The sequence below is a fragment of the Dermochelys coriacea genome, chromosome 4, assembly GCF_009764565.3.
Source record: "Dermochelys coriacea isolate rDerCor1 chromosome 4, rDerCor1.pri.v4, whole genome shotgun sequence".
NCBI classification, from domain to species: domain Eukaryota; kingdom Metazoa; phylum Chordata; order Testudines; family Dermochelyidae; genus Dermochelys; species Dermochelys coriacea.
In genome coordinates this window covers 100331935-100354029 of record NC_050071.1, presented here as the reverse complement: position 1 = coordinate 100354029, position 22095 = coordinate 100331935, and the positions used below count along the sequence as shown (strand labels likewise).

At 42.5% G+C, this 22095-nt stretch overlaps 2 protein-coding genes across 4 annotated transcripts in view; one reads left to right on the top strand and one right to left on the bottom strand.

The window, feature by feature from the left end:
• Nucleotides 1-5732, top strand: part of KLB (klotho beta) — a 64900-nt gene extending 59168 nt beyond the window's left edge. The window contains 1 exon segment of the mRNA XM_043513953.1: nt 4771-5732. Coding sequence (XP_043369888.1) covers nt 4771-5165 — 395 coding nt within the window. The 3' untranslated portion in view covers nt 5166-5732.
• Nucleotides 5733-5854: 122 nt separating this feature from the next.
• On the bottom strand, nt 5855-22091 carry RPL9 (ribosomal protein L9). 3 transcript variants are annotated; one of them, XM_043513952.1, is made up of 8 exons: nt 21996-22091; nt 21467-21513; nt 21271-21386; nt 19591-19686; nt 18429-18561; nt 16588-16668; nt 15939-16056; nt 5855-5951 (listed from the first exon to the last, which is right to left on the bottom strand). In XM_043513952.1, the coding sequence occupies exons 2-7, from the start codon at nt 21510-21512 to the stop codon at nt 15950-15952; spliced, it is 579 nt and encodes a 192-aa protein (XP_043369887.1). In that variant the 5' UTR covers nt 21513; nt 21996-22091; the 3' UTR covers nt 5855-5951; nt 15939-15949. The 3 variants fall into 3 exon arrangements, 2 of the variants coding, with proteins under 2 accessions (XP_043369887.1, XP_038255160.1); XR_006281124.1 differs by lacking the exon at nt 5855-5951 and adding an exon at nt 13714-15320 and having other exon boundaries at nt 15520-16056; XM_038399232.2 differs by lacking the exon at nt 5855-5951 and adding an exon at nt 13714-14158 and having other exon boundaries at nt 21996-22088.
• Nucleotides 22092-22095: the final 4 nt, after the last annotated feature.

The following is a 22095-nucleotide window of genomic DNA, read 5'->3' as shown; positions in this document are numbered from 1 at the left end:
CACTATACCTCACATCCTGGTGTTTGGATGGGTGTTGGAAAGAGAATACTCATGCTCAGTGCTCGTTCAGGTGATCCTTAATCAAAGTAGAAAAGATTCTACTAGAATCTGCTATCTGGCCAAATGGAGATGCTTTTTGGCCTGGGCACAACTCCATCAACATTCTCCAGTTACCTTAAGCATCCCAGTTGTCCTAGACTATCTCCTGTCCCTGAAGACTTCATGTCTCGCTATTAGTTTGCTGTGAGTACACCCAACAGCAATTAGTGCTTTCCACCCTCCGTTGGAAGGACATTCTGTCTTGACTCACGCAGCTACAGTATGATTTATGAAAGGTCTGATCGGTATCTTCCCACCAATGCTTAAACCTACACCGCAATGGGACAATGACCTCATCCTGTCAATATTCACAGGTCTGCCTTTCAAACCAATGGTGACATGTACCATCACCCACCTGTCCGTGAAGTTGGTGGTGTTTGGCCAGGAAGCTCAGAGCCATCATGGCGGACCCTCCTTATACAGTGTCACAAAGACAAGGTTTCTCTTTGACTACACACCAAATTTCTCCCAAAGATTGTTTCTCAGTTCCACATCAATCAAATGATACACTTACCTATATTTTTCCTGAAAGCCCCATGCTTCCTCTGAAAATGAGTCTTCACTCCCTTGATGTCCGGTGTGCCCTGGCATTCTACCTGAAAAGAATCAAACCATTGGGAAATCATCAAGACTTTTTGTCGTCATAGCAGAGACATTGCATGGGCAAGTCATAGCCTCCCAGAGGATTTGTAAGTGGGTTTCAGGATGCATCTTGGAATGCGATAAAATAGCAAAAAAATCCTCCTCCTGTGAGTGTCATAGCTCACTCCATGTGAGCACAAGTTACCTCCATGGCATCCCTATCTGATATCCCTCTGCAGGGCAGCCACCTGGAATTCTATCCACATGTTCATGACACACTATGCTCTAGTTTGTGCCTCGGCTGTGGATGCAGTAGTGGGATTGGCATCTTTGCTACCAGCTTCCTCACACTTGCCTCCAGTCTGAACACTGCACTCACCCATATGTGGAATACGCATAGGGACCAGCACTCAAAGAAGTAGTGGAGGTTACTTAATGTAACTGGAGGTTCTTTAAGATGTGTGGTCCCTATCAGTATTCCACTACCCATACCCCTTCAGATCCTGTAGGATGGGCGGTAAGAAGAGGAACTGGAGAGGCGTTGACCTTCAATGCCTCTTATACCCTCAGTCAGGAGTACAAGGAGAGCTACTGCATGTGTATGGACCAACAGACACTGCTTTGAAGAATTACCAGACTCAGGCACATGGTGCACATGCATACCATATGTGTGAAATACAGATAGGGAACACACATCTCAAAGAACCTCCAGTTACAGTAAGTAACCTATACTTTCAGGATGTGGTCCCCACAAAACATGGGTTGTAATTGTTTGATGATACCCCATATTGGTTCCAGTGTGGGGTGATAGGTGACAACTAGGAGGGTCGGGTCAGTGGTTTGTATTTTTCCCCCTGGTATTGAAGCAGGCTCTTCTAGATTATTTGGGTGACTTGTTCCATGAGGCAGTATGCTTCATTTCTGAAGTGTCCTTGTTTAGTGAAGGTGGTTTTAAGTGTGTATCCCAGATGTTCTCTTTGAAGCAAATTTTGTGGTATCTAAGTGTGTGACTGTAGATAACAGACTTTTTGGTGCATCTGAGGTGGTTACTGGATCTGTGGAGGTAAGTGTGGTGATCCATAGGTTTCTTGTATATAATAATTTTCAGCTTCTGGGACACTGAGATCAGCTAAAAACAGAACCCTACAAATGACTTTATACAATAAGTTGGTTCAATAAAAGACATTTACCTCACCTGCCTTGTCTCTATTATGACCCAGGGCATGGTAAGGGAAATCAGTTCTAAGATTAAACCAGGAACAATGACTAGATGTCATTTTTTCCTATGCATCCTGAAGTATTTACAAAGAAATATAACTATTTTCCTATAGGGAATCCTCAGGCTACTTGTCATGAAATTCTTATTTTTAAAACTGTAGAAGTGTATCTCTTCAAAGAGAGCTCAAAAGTTCAATTTATAAAACTCACTTTTACAAAATTAGCTTATTTAAATAATATTATGGATTTTCTCTGTGCTTACATGTGAATTCAAAGGTGAAATGGTGAGTAATTATTTTTACTATTTTGTTTTTTAAAGTAGCTATAATTTTATCTCCTAAGGGTCATTTTAGGTGTTATGAATGTGTATTATTTTTATTGAAGTTGTGCCTGAAGATCCCAGTCCCTGATTGGGGCCCCTTTTGGCTAGGCCTCGTACACACTTATAATGAGCAGGTAATCCTTGCTCCAAAGAGTTTACAATTCAACCAACTGTTTCAGGGGAAATGTGCAACTTTGAATTTAGCTGCTGTTTTGAGGGGTTGCAGATGTATGTTCCACTCAAGTATGCACATGCCAAGCTCATCAAAGCCAGAGAACTTTGTCTTGCAGTACCTTAGGGGTGGTTCTTGTGTCTTCTGGCCCTTAGCCCCTCCCCAGGCTATTTAAGGGCAGCACTGATCCAATACCCCATAGTTCCTTCTCACCACCCACGGCTAGAGTCGCAGCATTTGGTGTAGTAGTTTACCTCACTGTTTATTTCAGTTTTTTTCTGGAACTTTGTTGTATATAATTAATTGTTAGCATAGTTTAGTATTACCCTTAGATTTAGCTGTAGTACATAGAATAGATATTTAATTATCCTGGGTGATGCCCTCACCAGGGCTTAAACATTGTTCATTATGTAGAGTGGCTATCCCCAATAGTGACCCCACGCACTATGTTTGTTGTGCCTGGGAGAAGGGTATATTAAAGAGAGGTGCTCCATCTGCAAGTGATTTGAAAAGAGCATACAGGTGGCGAGGGACAAATCTAAAGCAGCACCTTTTAGAGCATGCCATCTGGGCCGCTTTAGCACTGGGGACCTCCACAGATCATCTGGCCCCACACTCCTCTTCGGAGCTGACATGCATTGTTGCTCCTGGCTTGAGGACTGGTGCTTCTCCTAACAAGAAAGTTCTCCTTTTTTCTGGTCCTTCAGGGAGAAGGTATATTACAATGACTTATGGAATAGCTTGGATGCCTCCGCAGAGGTTGAGAGACCATTCAACAAAGTTTCAAGTGACTTTGATTTCTTTTCTCAGTGACTTTTCGATACTGGACATTTGCAGCACTGCTATGTGGTTTTCCATATATACTTCAACCAAATATTATACTATTATGTCTGCGTCCAAACAAGGTCAGTGCATGACTTCTGCATTTGCGAAGGCTGGGCATGAGCACCCTAGAAATGGGGGGCCATGCCCCTTGCTCTGCTCTGAGGCCCACCCCCGCTTGGCCTTCTCCACCCAAGGACCTGCCCATGCTCTGCCTCCCTCCCTGGCCCTTCTCCACCTGTCACTCGCACCTCTTCACCCCCTCAAGCCCCCCACCCACTGGGGGCAGAAAGGTGCAAGTGACAGGTGGGGAAGGGCCCTCGGGGGAAGGGGAGGAGCTGGAGCAGAAAGAGGAGCTGCACGAGGAGGGGTAGGGAGGAAGTGGAGCAGCACAGGCAGGGCCACGAGGTAAGAGGATGAGCAGGAGTGGGGCCTCGGGGTGGCGCGCCTCCAGAGGGAAGTGCACCACATCCCTTTTGGGGAGGCTTAGCTTCCCCTGGCCTCTTATACCCGCCGCCCATGCATCCAGATCAGATGCAAATTTTGGGAAGGCGCTCTTGCAATTGCTCTTTAAGTAGATTCTGAGCCCTACCTCCTCCTGATACTGCTTATGAGTCATGTGAGTGGAATACACATCTGCAACCACTCAAAGAAGAAAAGATGGTTACTTACCTATAGTGTTACTCTTGTTCATGATGTGTAAAGCCACCCTTCATCCCCTCTGCATCAAAGTCTCCATTCTTGACATTCAATGCAAAGAAACTGAAAGGCGTAGGGGCAGCACCATCCTTAAATAGCTTGGAGAGGGGCTAAAGGCTACAGGGCATGAGCAGTGCCCCATAAAGGTATTGTTAGGCAAAGTTATCTGGCTTTGGTGCGCTCAGTGCACGCACACCTGCATGGAATACACATTGGCACTCACATCTCAATGAACAACCGTTACAGCATGGGTACGTAACTGTCTTTTGCTTGGCAGGTAAGTAAAAACTATTTTACTATAATAGCCTAGTATAGGGATTCCTAATCTTTCAGAGCTGCCAGTTCCTTCTCAGAATGTTTTTGGACCTCTTTTTCCAAAACCACTCATCCAAACTATGATTAGGCTCTATGGGACCAGATTCTTGAAGGTATTTAGTACCTAAAAATACAGATAGGATTTTCAAAAGTACCTATTAGGTGTCCTAACTCCCATTGATTTGAAGGGGAGTTATGTACCCAGCAGTTTTGGGAATCTTGCTAAGTACCTATCTGCATCTTTAAGTGCCTAAACACATTTTAAAATCTGGTGCTAGTAGACAAAAGTCAGGACTGTAATGTGTGAACTCCTGAATTTTAATTCCACTCACTAGATCTCCTTGGTGATGATATAGAGTAACCATGCGAATTAGGTATTAGGATTAATTAACTCTTTATATAGCACACTGAAGTAATGAATATTTTTACTATTTTGTTTTATAATTCAGTTATAATTTTTATAAATGTTGCAGCCATTTGAGATCTTAAATAGCTTTTCATACTTAAGGAGAATTTATCAACATTCATTCCTTTTTTTCAGCATATCACATTGATAAAGTAAAGATTAGAGGTTATTATGCATTTAAACTGACTGAAGAAAAATCAAAACCCAGATTTGGATTCTTCACTTCTGATTCAAGAGCCAAGTCTTCAATACAAATTTACAACAACCTGATTAGCAGCAATGGCTTTCCTGGAGGGTATTCTAGCGATCTATGTGATCAATCAGAAGAAAAAACACAGTGTACCTTCTGTTTATTTCTCTCACAAGAGAAGCCTCTGATATTCTTTGGCTGCTGCCTTTTCTCCACTGTTGTCCTGCTTCTAACAATTATAATTTTTCACAAAAGAAAAAGAAGAAAACTGTATAGGGCAAAAAACTCCCAACACATCTGTCCCCCATTTAAAAAGGAACACAAAGCTACTCTCAACTAGATTCATCACTGTCTGCATCTGCCTTCTGTATAGGATAAAAGGATGGGATAATTTCTGAGAAGCACTATGTGAGTCACTCCAGTTATACACACCAAATAACATTCAGTGGAGGAATGGAAAATAATTACACGAGAGAAGAAAAACTGTTGTTGACGGGTACCAGTGATTTTTATTGAGCTTTTGAAGCAAGTTAAATGGTTTCTCCTTGTGCCTTGGAATCATCTGTTAACTAGTTTGACTTGAAAAGATATTAAGCTGTGAGAACTGATGTGCACTTTTATATATGAATGTCTTCAAACTAGAAATTTTTGTGATGGACACTCAGATATGTTTGGTCATTGATAAGTTTGTATCTGCAGTTCTTTGCAAATGTGACAGCTTTAAAAAATTCCACTTAAATTCAACACCAAGGATTAAATAGTTTGGACCAGATACTGGTCTTAGTTGCAAAGGCATAAATCTGACTAACTTCATCATTGACATAAATTCCTAACTCTGATACTGGGGCAGTTGAGATTAGGTAATGGCTCCTAGGACAAGTTGAGAACAAGACATTATGATATACAACCACTGCTTGTTTTCCCCTGGAAGGTAGGGACAAAAATCACTATCATGTACAGATTTTTATTACTGGAAAACATTAAAACAAGCTCTAATAGTCCATCACAGAAAATAGATATGCACACAACTATAAGTAATATGTATTTATTTCTGAAAAATGTGCAAACTAGCTGAACCTCCTGTACTCTTGGTAAACTGCCAGTGCAGCCCTCAGTGTTGCATAGCCTGTCAAAGAAATATGAGATCAGTTTGTTTAGAAATGTCTATTCTCTCAAGAATTGTGTATATTCTATTAAAAATGTCATTTTCACAGGCCGATAGGTGTCTTTCAAAACTACCTTATTTTTACTAAAACTCTTGTCTAACATATTTGTGTGTTTAGAGATTACATTTACCCCACAATGTCTCTTACAAACTGTATTTTATGTGATGTTTAGAGATTGAGATGCTCCCATTCACTTTGGTTTACTTTTTCTCTTGGCTCATTTGGTCAGTGGACAAAGCTCCCAGATATTGTTTCAGCACCCACAGACTATTTCTACACTACAAAGTCTTTGGCAGCATAGCTCCCAGGGACAGACACAGCATACACCGAGAGAAGCTTTTCTTGTGGCATAGGAACACCACAGCCCCAAACAATATTAGTTATGCTGCTAAAAGCTATCCTTTGTGGGCATAATTGCATCTATACTGATGGTGTGTTTTGTTTTTTAAACATAGCTGTCAGCCAGGGGTGTGTTTATTCACGCCCTGAGCTACCTTGTTAGCACAGCAATGCTTGAATTTGCAATAGAAATAGAATAAACATGATATTTCTTTTGGAAGCCTGCAGTTTGGGTATAACTAGCCTGTTGTCTGGATAAATGTACTGAATAGGATGGCATGGTGTCATATATACCAGCCATAATTCTGGGTCGTTTGGGTTCTTTGCTGCCCAGCATCTGAACATCTCATCATATCTCAACCATGCCTCATCCCCATACATTGCATATGCCTATGCTAAATTTTTGAAAAAAAGACACCTCTGTGGGTTCCTTTCACATATTAGCTTGCATATACGTAAAAGGCTAGGTCCAATTCGCTAGTGCGCTAACCATCTTGGGCTTATTTTCTCCATTTATATTATCCACCTCATACAGCAGGGTGAACATATCCACATATTCTCCTTTCCAAATTGTTTTCCCTAAGTGTTTGATAAATTCTCATGGCACTCCCCATTCTCAGAAGAACTTGTGGTCGGTGTGTAAGGATGGGTAGCCTGATACCTCTTTTGGCGGGGAGGGCAGGAGAGGAAAACATCAGCCCCCTCTATTTCAGTTAAAACATCTGTCTTGGGTGCATTGCCCCCGTGCATCCCACTTTCAATCACCTGCCTCCTCAGCCACACACTTACCCTTCCTCCCCCTCCTCCCAAGAAAGAGGTAGCCCGCCCACACCTCATAGGACCAGTTTTCCACTGCCCTAGGTGGGGGCAGAACTGCAGCTCTGAACATGGTGCACAAAGGCCTACTGCTGGCCACCTCCCTTGCAGGAAGATGCTGGCAACCCTCACTGCTACTGCCGGAGAGGGGGCTGGCTGGGATGCGTGAACACTCCTGCAGGGAAGCTCTTATTTGACCACCCTTGGGGGGTCTAGTCACCTTCCCCCACCTTGGCCTCTGAGCCCAAGTCCTTGCTCCCAGAACCACTCCAGGGACTATGTCTCAGTTCTCCCTTAGTCAGGGCTCCTCTAACACCTCCATCCCCATTGACTGAGCCACAACTCTGCTCCCCACTTACCACCTGCTGCTGGGTGTACAATCCTAGCAGTGAGCCCAGCTGCTGTGTGCCTGCCACCTTCAGCAGTCTGGATGGCTGCTGCCACCACCACCCTGCTCCAGGTGCTAACTCCAGAAATAGATACTGCTCTCATAGGCATGGTCCTACCCCTACCACTCTTGGAGGCAAGTGGGGAGGGGGCTACACAAAGAAAATAACAGAACGCCACTAGCCATCACCTTCAGCCCCCAACTAAAACCTCTCCAACGCATTATCAAGGATCTACAACCTGTCCTGAAGGACGACCCATCACTCTCACAGATCTTGGGAGACAGGCCAGTCTTTGCTTACAGACAGCCCCCCAACCTGAAGCAAATAGTCACCAGCAACCACACACCACACAACAGAACCACTAACCCAGGAACCTAGCCTTGCAACAAAGCCCGTTGCCAACTCTGTCTACATATCTATTCAGGGGACACCATCATAGGGCCTAATCACATCAGCCACACTATCAGAGGCTCGTTCACCTGCGCATCTACCAATGTGATATATACCATCATGTGCCAGCAATGTCCCTCTGCCATGTACGTTGGCCAAACTGGACAGTCTCTATGTAAAAGAATAAATGGACACAAATCAGACATCAAGAATTATAACATTCAAAAACCAGTCGGAGACCACTTCAATCTCTCTGGTCACTCAATTACAGACCTGAGAGTGGCTATCCTTCAACAAAAAAAAACTTCAAAAACAGACTCCAACGAGAGACTGCTGAATTGGAATTAATTTGCAAACTGGATACAATTAACTTTGGCTTGAATAGAGACTGGGACTGGATGGGTCATTACACAAAGAAACTATTTCCCCGTGTTATTACCCCCCCTGACCCCGCACTGTTCCTCAGATGTTCTTGTCAACTGCTGGAAATGTCCCACCTTGATTATCACCACAAAAGGTTTTCTTCCTTCCCATCCCCCCACCCTTCCTGCTGGTAATAGCTCATCTTAAGTGATCACTCTCCTTACAGTGTGTATGATAAAACCCATTGTTTCATGTTCTCTGTGTGTATACAAATCTCCCCACTCTATTTTCCACTGAATGCATCCGATGGAGTGAGCTGTAGCTCATGAAAGCTTATGCTCAAATAAATTTGTTAGTCTCTAAGGTGCCACAAGTACTCCTTTTCTTTTTGCGAATACAGACTAACATGGCTGCTACTCTGAAACCTGTCATTATGCAAGGCACTGAATTTAGCTGTATGGAGTAGAAATCTATCAACTTCATGAAAAAACTCGTACAGATACAGACAGACATCATCTTCCTCTCCAAATGCAAACAGATGGACATCATACCAAAAGGACCGAGGTAAAAAATCCATTACAATCTACATACCACACAGACCATGCTGACAGCTTGTGCCACACACTCTCAAAGAAACTGCGGAACCACCTGATCAACATCCTTTACAGCAAACAGGGAAAGATTAAGAATGAGCTCTCAAAACTGGATACTCTCATAAAAAAACAACCTTCCACACAAACTTCCTCGTGACTGGACTTTACAAAAACTAGACAAGCCATTTACAACACACACTTTGCTTCTCTACAAAAGAAAAAGGACACTAAGCTATCTAAACTACTATATGCCACAAGGGGCCACAACAGTGGTTCCCTTAACCCACCCAGCAATATTGTTAATCTATCCAACTATACTCTTAGCCCAGCAGAAGAATCTGTCCTATCTCAGGGCCTCTCCTTTTGCCCCTCCACCCCCACGAACATGATACAGTTCTGTGGTGACCTAGAATCCTATTTTCAACATCTCCGACTCAAGGAATATTTCCAACACACCTCTGAACAACATACTAACCCACAGAGACCTTCCTACCAACACTACAAAAAGAAGGGTTCTGGGTGGACTCCTCCTGAAGGTTGAAACAACAGACTGGACTTCTACATAGAGTGCTTCCGCCGATGTGCACAGGCTGAAATTGTGGAAAAGCAGCATCACTTGCCCCATAACTTCAGCCATGCAGAACACAATGCCATCCACAGCCTCAGAAACAACTCTGACATCATAGTCAAAACAGCTGACAAAGGAGGTGCTGTTGTCATCATGAATAGGTCGGAATATGAATAAGAGGCTACTAGGCAGCTCTCCAACACCACTTTCTACAAGCCATTACCCTCTGATCCCACTGAAGGTACCAAAAGAAACTACAGCATTTGCTCAAGAAACTCCCTGAAAAAGCACAAGAACAAATCCACACAGATACACCCCTAGATCCCCGACCTGGGGTATTCTATCTGCTACCCAAGATCCATAAACCTGGAAATCCTGGATGTCCCATCATCTCAGGCATTGGCACCCTGAAAGCAGGATTGTCTGGCTACGTAGACTCCCTCCTCAGGCCCTACGTTACCAGCACTCCCAGCTATCTTCGAGACACTACTGATTTCCTGAGGAAACTACAATCCATCGGTGATCTTCCTAAAAACACCATCCTAGCCACTATGGATGTAGAAGCCCTTTACACCAACATTCCACACAAAGATGGACTACAAGCCATCAGGAACAGTATCCCCGATAATGTCACGGCTAACCTGGTGGCTGAACTTTGTGACTTTGTCCTCACCCATAACTATTTCACATTTGGGGACAATGTATACCTTCAAATCAGCAGCACTGCGATGGGTACCCGCATGGCCTCACAGTATGCCAACCTTTTTATGGCTGATTTAGAACAACACTTCCTCAGCTCTTGTCCCCTAATGCCCCTACTCTACTTGCACTACATTGATGACATCTTTATCATCTGGACCCATGGAAAAGAAGCCCTTGAGGAATTCCACCATGATTTCAACAATTTCCATCCCACCATCAACCTCAGCCTGGACCAGTCCACACAAGAGATCCACTTCCTGGACACTACGGTGCTAATAAGCAATGATCACATAAACACCACCCTATACCGGAAACCTACTGACTGCTATTCCTACCTATATGCCTCCAGCTTTCACCCAGATCACACCACACGATGCATTGTCTACAGCCAAGCTCTACAATACAACCGCATTTGCTCCAACCCCTCCGACAGAGACAAACACCTACAAGATCTCTATCAAGCATTCTTACAACTACAATACCCACCTGCTGAAGTGAAGAAACAGATTGACAGAGCCAGAAGAGTACCCAGAAGTCACCTACTACAGGACAGGCCCAACAAAGAAAATAACAGAATGCTACGAGCCATCACCTTCAGCCCCCAACTAAAAACCTCTCCAATGCATCATCAAGGATCTTCAACCTATCCTGAAGGACAACCCATCACTCTCACAGATCTTGGGAGACAGGCCAGTCCTTGCTTACAGACAGCCCCCCAACCTGAAGCAAATACTCACCAGCAACCACACACCACACAACAGAACCACTAACCCAGGAACCTAGCCTTGCAACAAAGCCCGTTGCCAACTCTGTCTACATATCTATTCAGAGGACACCATCATAGGGCCTAATCACATCAGCCACACTATCAGAGGCTCGTTCACCTGCACATCTACCAATATGATATATGCCATCATGTGCCAGCAATGCCCCTCTGCCATGTACATTGGCCAAACTGGACAGCCTCTATGTAAAAGAATAAATGGACACAAATCAGACATCAAGAATTATAACATTCAAAAACCAGTCGGAGAACACATCAATCTCTCTGGTCACTCGATTACAGACCTGAGAGTGACTATCCTTCAACAAAAAAGACTTCAAAAACAGACTCCGAGAGACTGCTGAATTGGAATTAATTTGCAAACTGGATACAATTAACTTAGGCTTGAATAGAGACTGGGACTGGATGGGTCATTACACAAAGTAAAACTATTTCCCCATGTTATTCCCCCCCCCCGACCCCGCACTGTTCCTCAGATGTTCTTGTCAACTGCTGGAAATGTCCCACCTTGATTATCACCACAAAAGGTTTTCTTCCTCCCCCCCCCCCCCCCCGCTGATAATAGCTCATCTTAAGTGATCACTCTCCTTACAGTGTGTATGATAAAAACCATTGCTTCATGTTCTCTGTGTGTATATAAATCTCCCCACTAAATTTTCCATTCAATGCATCCGATGAAGTGAGCTGTAGCTCACAAAAGCTTATGCTCAAATAAATTTGTTAGTCTCTAAGGTACCATAAGTACTCCTACACTTTGCCCTAGCAGCTGCTGCTGTAGTGTGGCTGAGTTCTCCAGCCGGGCCCCTTCCAGGAATTGTTGCTGCAGCAAGCTATCCTCACAAAAGGGCAAATGGACCCCAAGGAAGGTTTTAAATTGGAGCGGGGGGGAGGTGTGTGTGTGCGCACAGAGCCAATTGCATGCCATGTGCCCATCTGGCCAATGGGAGGAAGAGACTCCCCTTCTATCTGTCAGGCACATTCGGACATTTAACACTAGGGACAGGCTCTCCCCTCCCTCATGCCACCTCCACTATTGTCCCATTCAGCCAACAGGTGGTGGTGAAGCCCCTTCCAGCATGTATCAGAGCGGGAAGAAGGGCTCTCCCCTCCTGAGAAAGGGAGTTACGGTAGGCATTGGCTTATGCATACAGGGATCATCATACACACATTCTGTTGTGACCATGGTTGATAGCCTACCAACCATTGTGAAGTGAAGCTCCCAGATCAACCCTGCAACTCCACAAATCTCTGGGGCAACAATGGCAGGTAGGGCTAAGGCCTGTACACCACCTTAATGCATCAGTGGAGGGATTGAGAGCACAACAGGCTAGGGTATTTTTGTCCATCCCGGTGACATGGCAGACAGGATGCAAGGCCACTTTGTCTATGCAGGAAGCAATTAGAGGAAAGACAGATCTCTCCTCAAGGACACAGAGAAGCAGGAGATAGGCAACCTTAACTTAAACTTACGTTTGTTTGTAAAAGATATTCTAGTTAAGCAGAAACAGTGAGTACTAGTTTTGAGGTGCATCTCCTTTGAGAGATTGCATCATTTAAATTTTAATTGTATTTTGCATACAAAACTGCAGACCTTTGCATTTATTCCCACATTCCTTTACAAAGTGAGTATTTCTTTAAAGCTTATATGTAAGTTAATAATGGTACTGCAGATTTTATATGCAAAGTGTTATGTGACAGGGCTACAGTCACCATAAACTTGTTAGCTCTGCAGCCATATACTAAGAAAAACTCATAACCATGGAGCAGTTCACTCCAAGCTGACAGAAGGTACTCACAATATTCAAAGCATCTATTTAGACTTTACAGCGAAGACCCATGATTTCTGCAGCAGACAGGGAATTCTGGCAGTAGTTTCATTTAAGTTAAGTACGGTGGTATTTAAATAACTGAAAATATCATAATGGTAGTCTTGTTTTTGACTAAGTTCATAAAGGCCTTCCTCAATTAAATAGCAATTTTTTGTCTGTAGCCCAGTAACTTTTGAACATCATAGTTCTAAATTTCAGAGACCATTGTATTCATCAGTGTCCAAATTCCTACTCATTTTCAGGAAAAACTGAAGACATCAAAAGGGAGAAAATGGGGAACACATGAACCCCCCCAGCCACTTCCAAACACCTCATAAATTGTCTAAAATCCACTAGCAAGACTATCTCATCTCAGCCTGTCCTCCCACTAAGTTTAATATGTTCACATCCTTCAATGATTTATTCCTCAGGCAGAAAAATGCTAGGGGAAGAGGGTGACATGGGGGAGGGAATGGGGGGCACAGAGCCCCTTCCATGGAGGAAAGAGGGTTCAGAGCTCCCGCTATAAGGGCAAAAGTGGGGGACTTGGAATAGGTGGAGGGAAGAATGGGGCACAGAACCCCTGGTGAGGGAAAACTGGAGGCACTGCTATGGGAATGGAGTGCACAAAGAGAAACCCTGGTGAGGGCACTGCAGGGAGTCCTGGAAACAAAGAGGGATGGACAGTAGCACATATGGAGTTTGTGGAGTGGAATAGAGGGATGCATGCAAGGAACTTGGCCTAGACGAGCTACAAAGTGTGCAGCCTCTACTGATATTTGGATTTTATTCTATTGTCCTCATCTTTAGTCTACAGTTTACAACAACAACTTGACTAAAGCAACTGTTGGTGAAGCAGGTTTTAGGAACTGTCAAGGGTAATCTGAACCTTTGAAATCAGAGAAAGAATGAAATGGGATTATCGAACAAACATATTAGAGTTTGCTTCTTCTGCTGAAGTGATCAACAGTTTTCACCATTTAAAAATCTCTGTTTCAGAGTTAGCACTTCAATTACATGAACTGGACAGTCCACACATCTCAGAGAAATCATTTCAGGCTTCTTTCTTTTACACTAAGGTTCTGAGAGGCTATGAGTTACGTACACTATTAATGGATGGCAAAAACATATACAACAGTATACTATGGCATCTTGCAAAACTAACTTGGGGAACTGCTTCTCCAAAGAGTAGTATTTTAAGATAATTTTAAATTTAATATAAAAATACATAGAATTATAACCATTGTTATTCAGCTCAAAGACAGAAGCCAAAATGTGGAATATTTGTTTTATTTATTTATTTTTTAAACATATCATTGTGTTCAGTGTTACACCAGACTTTCCATTCGGTACTTGCTGTATCAAGTAGTAAGTTACGGATGTCCCACTCGTGATTTGTTTCGGAATCTAGACAACTGTAAGTAAGAAGAGTGCTAAATTATAAAACAATATATACAGTTTTAAGCTTTACTATGTCAGTGCAATCCCCTCTACATTCCCTTAGATTTATTACTAAAAGTTTGTGGATATCTCAATGTATTTTAAAAGCATATCTGATATATAGGCTAAAAAACTGTTCTACTTGTCACTCAAGAACTCAGACACAGAATCAGGTCACATTTTGATCATTTAAACAGGAACATAGTTCAGATGCAATGTAAGTAGCTGTTCTTCACCCATTTTTCAGTTGGGTTGACTAAAGCAAATGGTCAAAGTCAATGACTCAAGACTAACTAATCCTCTCTCTCCCTCAAAAGAACAGCACTAAAATGAAATAAATAAATAAATAGTCTTGCACATGGCTGAAGTGACTTCTACATAACAGGTGATAACAGGGTTGATGTTTTAAATTGGCTTTGTCTGGGTGGAATGTCTGTTTCAAGTGGATCCACTGATACTAAAGTTAAAATTACTGTACTAAAACTTTAGTAAAGTTAAAATAGAAATAGCCAATTTGCATATTCCCTGGATTTTATGCTGTAGAATGTACTCATGACACTAATTTTAAATGCAACTTGAAACTTTTGCGGCCACCTGACACACTGGTATATTTTGCAAACAAAATATAAATCGTATTTGGATGAAAAAGCTGGTGGTATAAACTTCTTCTGCAGACTAGTGAAAAAAATCCTAAAGGAAAAGCTTGTAGCACCATCTAACTGAAAGTTACTTCCATAATATTAAGTGTTTTAGTTTCATTGTTTGGTAACAGGACAAATATAAATGCATCAAGAAACTCAGTAATCAAACAGTAGTGCATCAATTATTCAAAGTTAAAAAAAGTTATCTGCTCCTCAAGTGAAGGGATGTCATGCTGGTGGGTTTACAGCTACTGAATAGCAAAAATACTAGGCAATGAAAATGCTGCTAAATCTTCCTATCAATACACTGCTCTGTGCCATCACCAAACTAAGGAGCAAAAGTCTTACCACCAAATTCAATGAGTCTGCACTCCAATGCCTCAAACCAGATAGGAACCTGAAGAGCCGTTCAAGAGTGACAAAATTTTGTTTGAAGACCTCAGCTATGGCATTGCATGCACCATGCTCAGGAGAACAAAGCCCAGACCTGATCTAACTGTAAAAAGAAAAGGAGTGCTTGTGGCACCTTAGAGACAAACAAATTTATTTGAGCATAAGCTTTCGTGAGCGACAGCTCACTTCATCAGATGCATCAAGTAACTCACGAAAGCTTATGCTCAAATAAATTGGTTAGTCTCTAAGGTGCCACAAGTACTCCTTTTCTTTTTGCGAATACAGACTAACACGGCTGCTACTCTGAAACCAATCTGTCAGAGGTGCAATTTTTTACTGACAATTATACCAGTAAAAGCTCTTGTGCGGATGCATCTGTACTAGTATAGAGGTGCTTTAATATTAGCATTGCTTATTTTGCTTCCTGAATCAGAATAAACTACACTAGTTTAAGCACTTTTATATCAGTATAATTATATGTAACCATACTGGGAGTTGCCTCTAACATATACTTAAAGTAGAAAAACTTAACTATAGACAAGTCCCTACTAGCAAGTAACTTTTCATGTTAGCTGTTCAAGAGCACTCCCCCACGCACATGTATTGATCATTCCCTGTTCCCAAAAATCTGCTGAAGTCTTTAAGACAGGGACCTGATTTATCAAATTACACACATACCTTTGAAATTATAATACAAAATGTTACTGCATAAAATACCAACCTATTATAGTTTTATTCATCAGCCTGTTGTACTGTTCCCTTCTCGGAAACATAGATACCATCCAAGAATTTTCTGATATCCTTGTTCTTGACTGTGGTGGCCTGCTGGATCAAGGCAGCTACAGAAAAAACAAGAAATTTAAGACATAGCAAGGACGCTGCCCTAACTCAGCCCATTCTTATACACACTCCAACATTTCAGCTGATGACACTGAACTCAAACAGGAGATGAAATAGCTTAGAAGGGATACTGCCAACTTGAAATGACTAAACTTCTTTTTAAGCAGCCTAGGACTTTCACTTGCCAACTCCTCTCACCAATAAGAGTTTTACAATCATGTTTTTAAATGTTTTTCTGCTGCTGCATAAAAGACTCAAACAAAATAAAGCTATACAGGGTCAGTTTTACTGCTTTCCAAGTAAATGCATGGACAAATAATCTTTATGTCTTCCATTCTTAAGCAATAAGTAGTACTTAATTTCTAGACAGAAGTTGATTTGAGCTATCACTTCAATTCAGTGAAGTTTTTCAGGAACAGTTCGTTAAAATATAAAAAAATTCCTGAATTAAGTTGACACCTGCAAATTAAATGGCTACTCCTACAGCTTAGTGACATCTCTCTCCCTCCATAAATAATTAGTATACAAACCTGAGTTTGATACCAATTCAATGTCATTCCCTTCAAGAATCAACTCATCCTTCTGGGCTTGAGATACTGCACAGGCAACACCTAAGAAAAAGGAAAGTACACAGTAAGCTGTATATTTATCTGTGGAGGTATGGCAGATGCACTTTATGTAACTTCTAAACATTCAAGGAAAAACAGTCGCTGTTTCAGAAATCCTGTTTGACCTCATTTATAGATCCATAAAAGACAATATGGATATTACAATAATTAGCTTCCCATTATTTATTACAATAGCATCCAGAGGCCAATATTAGGACTGCCCCCTGCTTTGTGCTAGGCACTATTATACATACAAAGTTTCAGCTGCTTTCCATTATAAACCTGATTAAAACCTTCTCACCCTGTAACTCAAATCAAAACCACCACCTGAAGAGTAACATTAACAGATACAAGAGTTTGAAAATTTAAGAATCCATTTTGGATGGATAACAGCTTGGTCTGTTAAGCTCCAAATTTGGCTGAACATTATTCAGTTATCACTTGGGCACTTTAGAAATTTTGATGGCTAGTTTTGGATATGTCTGCTACTTTCTTTTTTAATTCAAGAACTGCTCAAGTGAGATTAGTGAGGCCAGCCATTAAATCAAAATTTTACCTCTTACCCTCCATGCAGACAAAAGACATTCCTGTATCTTCACACAGTCCTCAAAGACCCACCACTATCAACTCCATTATAAACCACAGAAATAAGATATCCAAATAGACAGAGTGACAGCACCCACATAAATATCAGCCCTTATTGTATCTGCTAATGTTGTCTGAGATGCAACCAGTTATCTAACCTGATGCTTTCATCCAAAGTAGAGATCAAACAGATCAACCTGATTTACTCTAAAGTCCTTCCCATTGTCAGGTAATGGGTGTCCATTATAGCCCTTATTCATATCTGGCTATGAATTCACAAGCTTTAGACAATCCTGAATATGAGCAAGTGCTGATTAATTCATTTACTCTAACCTGCTTGTCAAAATGTCAAATCAAACACTTAAGTGTTTTTTCTGAATTAAGTTGTAGTACAATGGGCAAGGCTAGTTTATAGAAATGCCTTCAATGGCAGATATTTAATCTCTACAGGTATAAAATGCAGTTAGGGTTACATGTCCATTTGTCCAATAAACTTAACCAAAATGGCTACTGCCACAAACACAACATACTGATGGGTTACAGATAAGAGTGTGTCAAACGAATAAGCTTGTCTGAAATTGTATTTTTGAAAGATTTCTGCAGACAAGCTGCAAACTAAGCTTTTCATATGCACCCTTAAAATAAATGTAAAGTTCTGACAGCAGTTAATTTTTCTGTACTCACTGTATTAAAGAGACTTAACACTGATCTCCCTACATAAAGCTACAACTTTACAAGCTTCCATCAAGATTGCTACTTTTTTTTAAGTCTTGCTAAATTAAATATTTCAAATGATAATGAAATATGTCTAGAACAAAGCCAAAAACAGAAGTCTGTCATGCATGTATCTTGGAAACTAATAAAATCAAGATTGCATTTGCGGGAGTGCTGATGCAAAATATGGGACCCTCGGAAAAAGCCTGGATCTATCCTGGTTTATTAAGAGATTATGATTTTTAGATGTTGATCATTCACAGCTTCTATGGGGGGGGGAGGGGAAAATCGATCTGTTGTGAGCACCAAGCATCTTTGAAAGTCAGGCCATAAACAATACGTCTTCTGATGCCCATTACAAAGTTCACAGCATCGAATCTTACTAGAAGCAAGTTTGTTACAACAACATATTCACAGCATGTCCACTTCAATTTGCAAAGTATAAGGCCTCTAACTATACTTACCTGGCCTCATGCGTACCCTGCGGATATATTTCTCTCCCAGGAAGTTACGGATTTCCACAAGTGAGCCATTTTCCTGTATAACTACGTTGATGGGGAAGTGAGCATATACAGACCTCATTTTGTAACGAAAGCCCTGTGAGTAACCAAATCAAAAATTTCACCATGAAACTCAAATATGTTACAGCAGCATTTCTCAAACTGAGGTCTGCCAGGGTACTTCAGGGGGTCTGTCAACTCAACTCCTCCCCCACCCTCCCAGCATCTCCTGCACACCAGAGAAGTCCAGGAGGCCCTGTGAAGGAGGAGTAGGAGGGGGGACAGGGCCCACTCAGGGGAGGGGGCAGAATCATGTCTGGGGCAGCCTCACTGATCAACTCCTCCCCCTCCCTCCCAACACCTCCTGCAATTCCCCTGCATGCAGGAGGCACTGGGAGGGAAGGTGCTCGGGAGGAGTGGGAAGGGGACAGGGGGTTCAGGGAAGAGAAGGGGCAGGGTTGGAGCGGTGGCAGGAAGAGGTGGGGCCAGACCTTGGGGGAAGGGGTGGAGTGGGGCCAGGCCTAAGTGTTGGTTGTTGGGAGTAGGCAGCAAGTTTCAAAATCAAAATGGGGGTCCTCAGGTTACTGAAGTTTGAGAACCGCTGTGTTACAGAACTAGAAGACTGCAAAACTAGGAAATACATTTAAGAGTTACTTGACAAATGTGATGAAATGTTACAGTTTCTGAAGAGTATTTTAACTTTTAATACAGAAGAGTTGCTTTTGAAGAATCAAGCCCTAAAAGTCTTTAATGTTTATGCTTAATGTTCTCTCCCAACTCTAAAGTGATCTCACTGGCAAAGGCAAGATCATAGCTAACCCACACAGTATAGGTTTCAGAGTAGCAGCCGTGTTAGTCTGTATTCGCAAAAAGAAAAGGAGTACTTGTGGCACCTTAGAGACTAACAAATTTATTAGAGCATAAGCTGAAGTGAGCTGTAGCTCACGAAAGCTTATGCTCTAATAAATTTGTTAGTCTCTAAGGTGCCACAAGTACTCCTTTTCTTTCCACACAGTATACAGTCCCTTTCATTTAGCAGGGCTACAAAAATTCTCATAAGAATGAAATTGTCTGATATTGTTAAGAATCAAATGACAAATATTCTATTTCAAAATAAAAAACTTACCAATGTGACACCTTTGATCATGTTTTGAACATGACTGCAAATTGTACGAACTGTTGCCAGCTCCTTTCTGTTACCCCACCATTTGTCAACCCGTAGCTATAATAAAAGTTCAACAAAGTTCAGTTTCAATTCAGAATTAACGAACATGTTTTACATAAGGAATTAAACTGATTTTTGTATAACCTTCAGCAAATCACTTAATCTCCACAAACCTCAATTTCCACATTTGTGAAATGGAGCTTTTAACATGTATAAAGGAGTCTGAGGAATACTGATGCAAAGTGCTTTAAAACCCTCAGATGACAAGTATTTGTGTGAGTGCAAAATATTGAACAGGCAAAGAAAGTAAACTTCCTGGCATTGTTCCATCAACCTTTTCCTGTATGGACTGTCTAGGTGAGAAGCTAGTTCCTTTTCTATATACATAGAAATATTTGATCTCTCCACACTGCCAACTATGGTGATGGCAAGTTTTGTGCTTGTTCATTAGCAAAAGCATTAACCAATTTCACATATCACCAGGCAGCCCTCCAATGGGGTATTTCTTAATCTATGCACTGGAAATTGTATGCCATCCCCTACACATTAAGCAAAACACGAATGTGCCAGACCCATACTCTTTACCTCAAACATTTTAAACAGGTTTTAATTCTTATTTTGTCAAATATTCATTCAAAAAGGTATTAGGTTAGGGAAATGTTTTTAGAATGTCTTGTTTAGAAAAACTTGAAAATATGACTTCCCAGTAAGTAGAATCAAGCTTTCTATCTAGCCTCCTTGTAATAACCACCAAACACCAATTGAACTTGGTGATGAATGCATAGCTAGGGTACCAATGAGCACACCCCCAAAGTCATGGCCCAGCAGAACTGGAAAAGAAATTTGAAAGAGCAGACCAGGCACATCAGCTACCTTCATCTGCTATTAAAATGACATATCCAAGAAAATGTAAGTAAGATGCACTGAGCTATTAATGCAGCAGAATGCTAGGTTAATCTTGCTTACTACATATAGTTACAGTTTAAGTAATAAAATACTATAGCTGAACAAAATTAATTGGAGAAATCTAAAAGCTTCCTTCAGTAAATGAATAAGAATTTCATTCAACATTTCTAATTATATACATACCCCACAATTTTTAACGCTGAAAACCTCCCCAAAACTGTAGCTCCAAAACTGAACATTTAAAAAGAGCATGCCCACTGACAGACACTCATAATACATGACTGCATATCAATATTGAACCCTGGCTCAAACACCCAAGATATGCCTAGCCACCTTAGAAACTTATATGATCCCTTGAACACCTCAGAGTAGCAGCCGTGTTAGTCTGCATTCGCAAAAGAGAAAAAGGAGTACTTGTGGCACCTTAGGGACTAACCAGTTTTGAAGTTGATAGATTTCCACTCCATACGGCTAAATTCAGTGCCTTGCATAATAACAGGTTTCAGAGTAGCAGCCGTGTAACTCTGCTACTGTGCCACAAGTACTCCTTTTCTTTTTGCGAATACAGACTAACACGGCTGCTACTCTGAAACCTGTGACTTTCCAAAAAAATCACATAGGACGTTTTGACAGAGTAGGGACTTAAACTTAAGTCCCTCATTAGTACCCTAGACACTAGATCATCCTCTCTCTCTGAATATGAAAATAATCCCCAAATATCCCTACAATGCTCACCTTCTTGTGCTTCTTTCCCAAGAGGGAGAGCTCTACATTGATGTGGTTAAAATCCCGTCGCAAGGTTCCTCTGGGACCTTTCACAATAACTGCCCGGCCCTTCAGAGAAATGTCGACTGGAAGACAAGAAAGGCTTGCGTTAACCTGCTGCAGGACGAGAATACAAAGCTGAGGTGCCACTAGCAAGGGACTGTACCTTTCTCCGGGATGTCAACAGTCTGGTTGCTGAGAATGGTCTTCATTCTACAACGACAACCACAAGGTGAGGGCAGAGACCACAGAGACACCGCACTGCACCTTTCCCAGCCAGCCAGACCCAGCCCAGCCTCTTCGAGCCGGGGCCCACAGGCCAAGGCAGCGGCCGCGCCGCCGCTCCACACCCCGGCCACTCCGCGCCGGGACACCCGCCATGAACACTCCGCAACAGGGGCCGGGGGTCACCGCGGGCAGGGCAGGCTCAGACCCGCGAGCGGCCCGAGGCCACCGCAGACCCGGCCTAGCAGCCCCCGCCCGGCTCGCCTAGCCCCGGGCCAGCTTCCCCAAGACCGGGGTGGGGGGGGGGGTCTGTGCCGGGGGCTCTCCCCGCCGGGCCGGGGGCCGGCTCATTCCCGGGGCGGCCGGGACAGTCCCTAGAGCCGCTCTGTGCCGGCCGCGGCACCGTCGGGGCGCGGCGGGGCCCTGGTGCAGCGGATGGAAGCAGATCGCGGACAGGGGATACCTCTCACCTCGCTGCAGACCGAGGGGGAAAGGGAGAGCGTCTTTCGTCATCGCGTTCTTGTATCCCGTCCGCCTAGGCCTGACGTCATCACGTTCGGCCACCCGGCT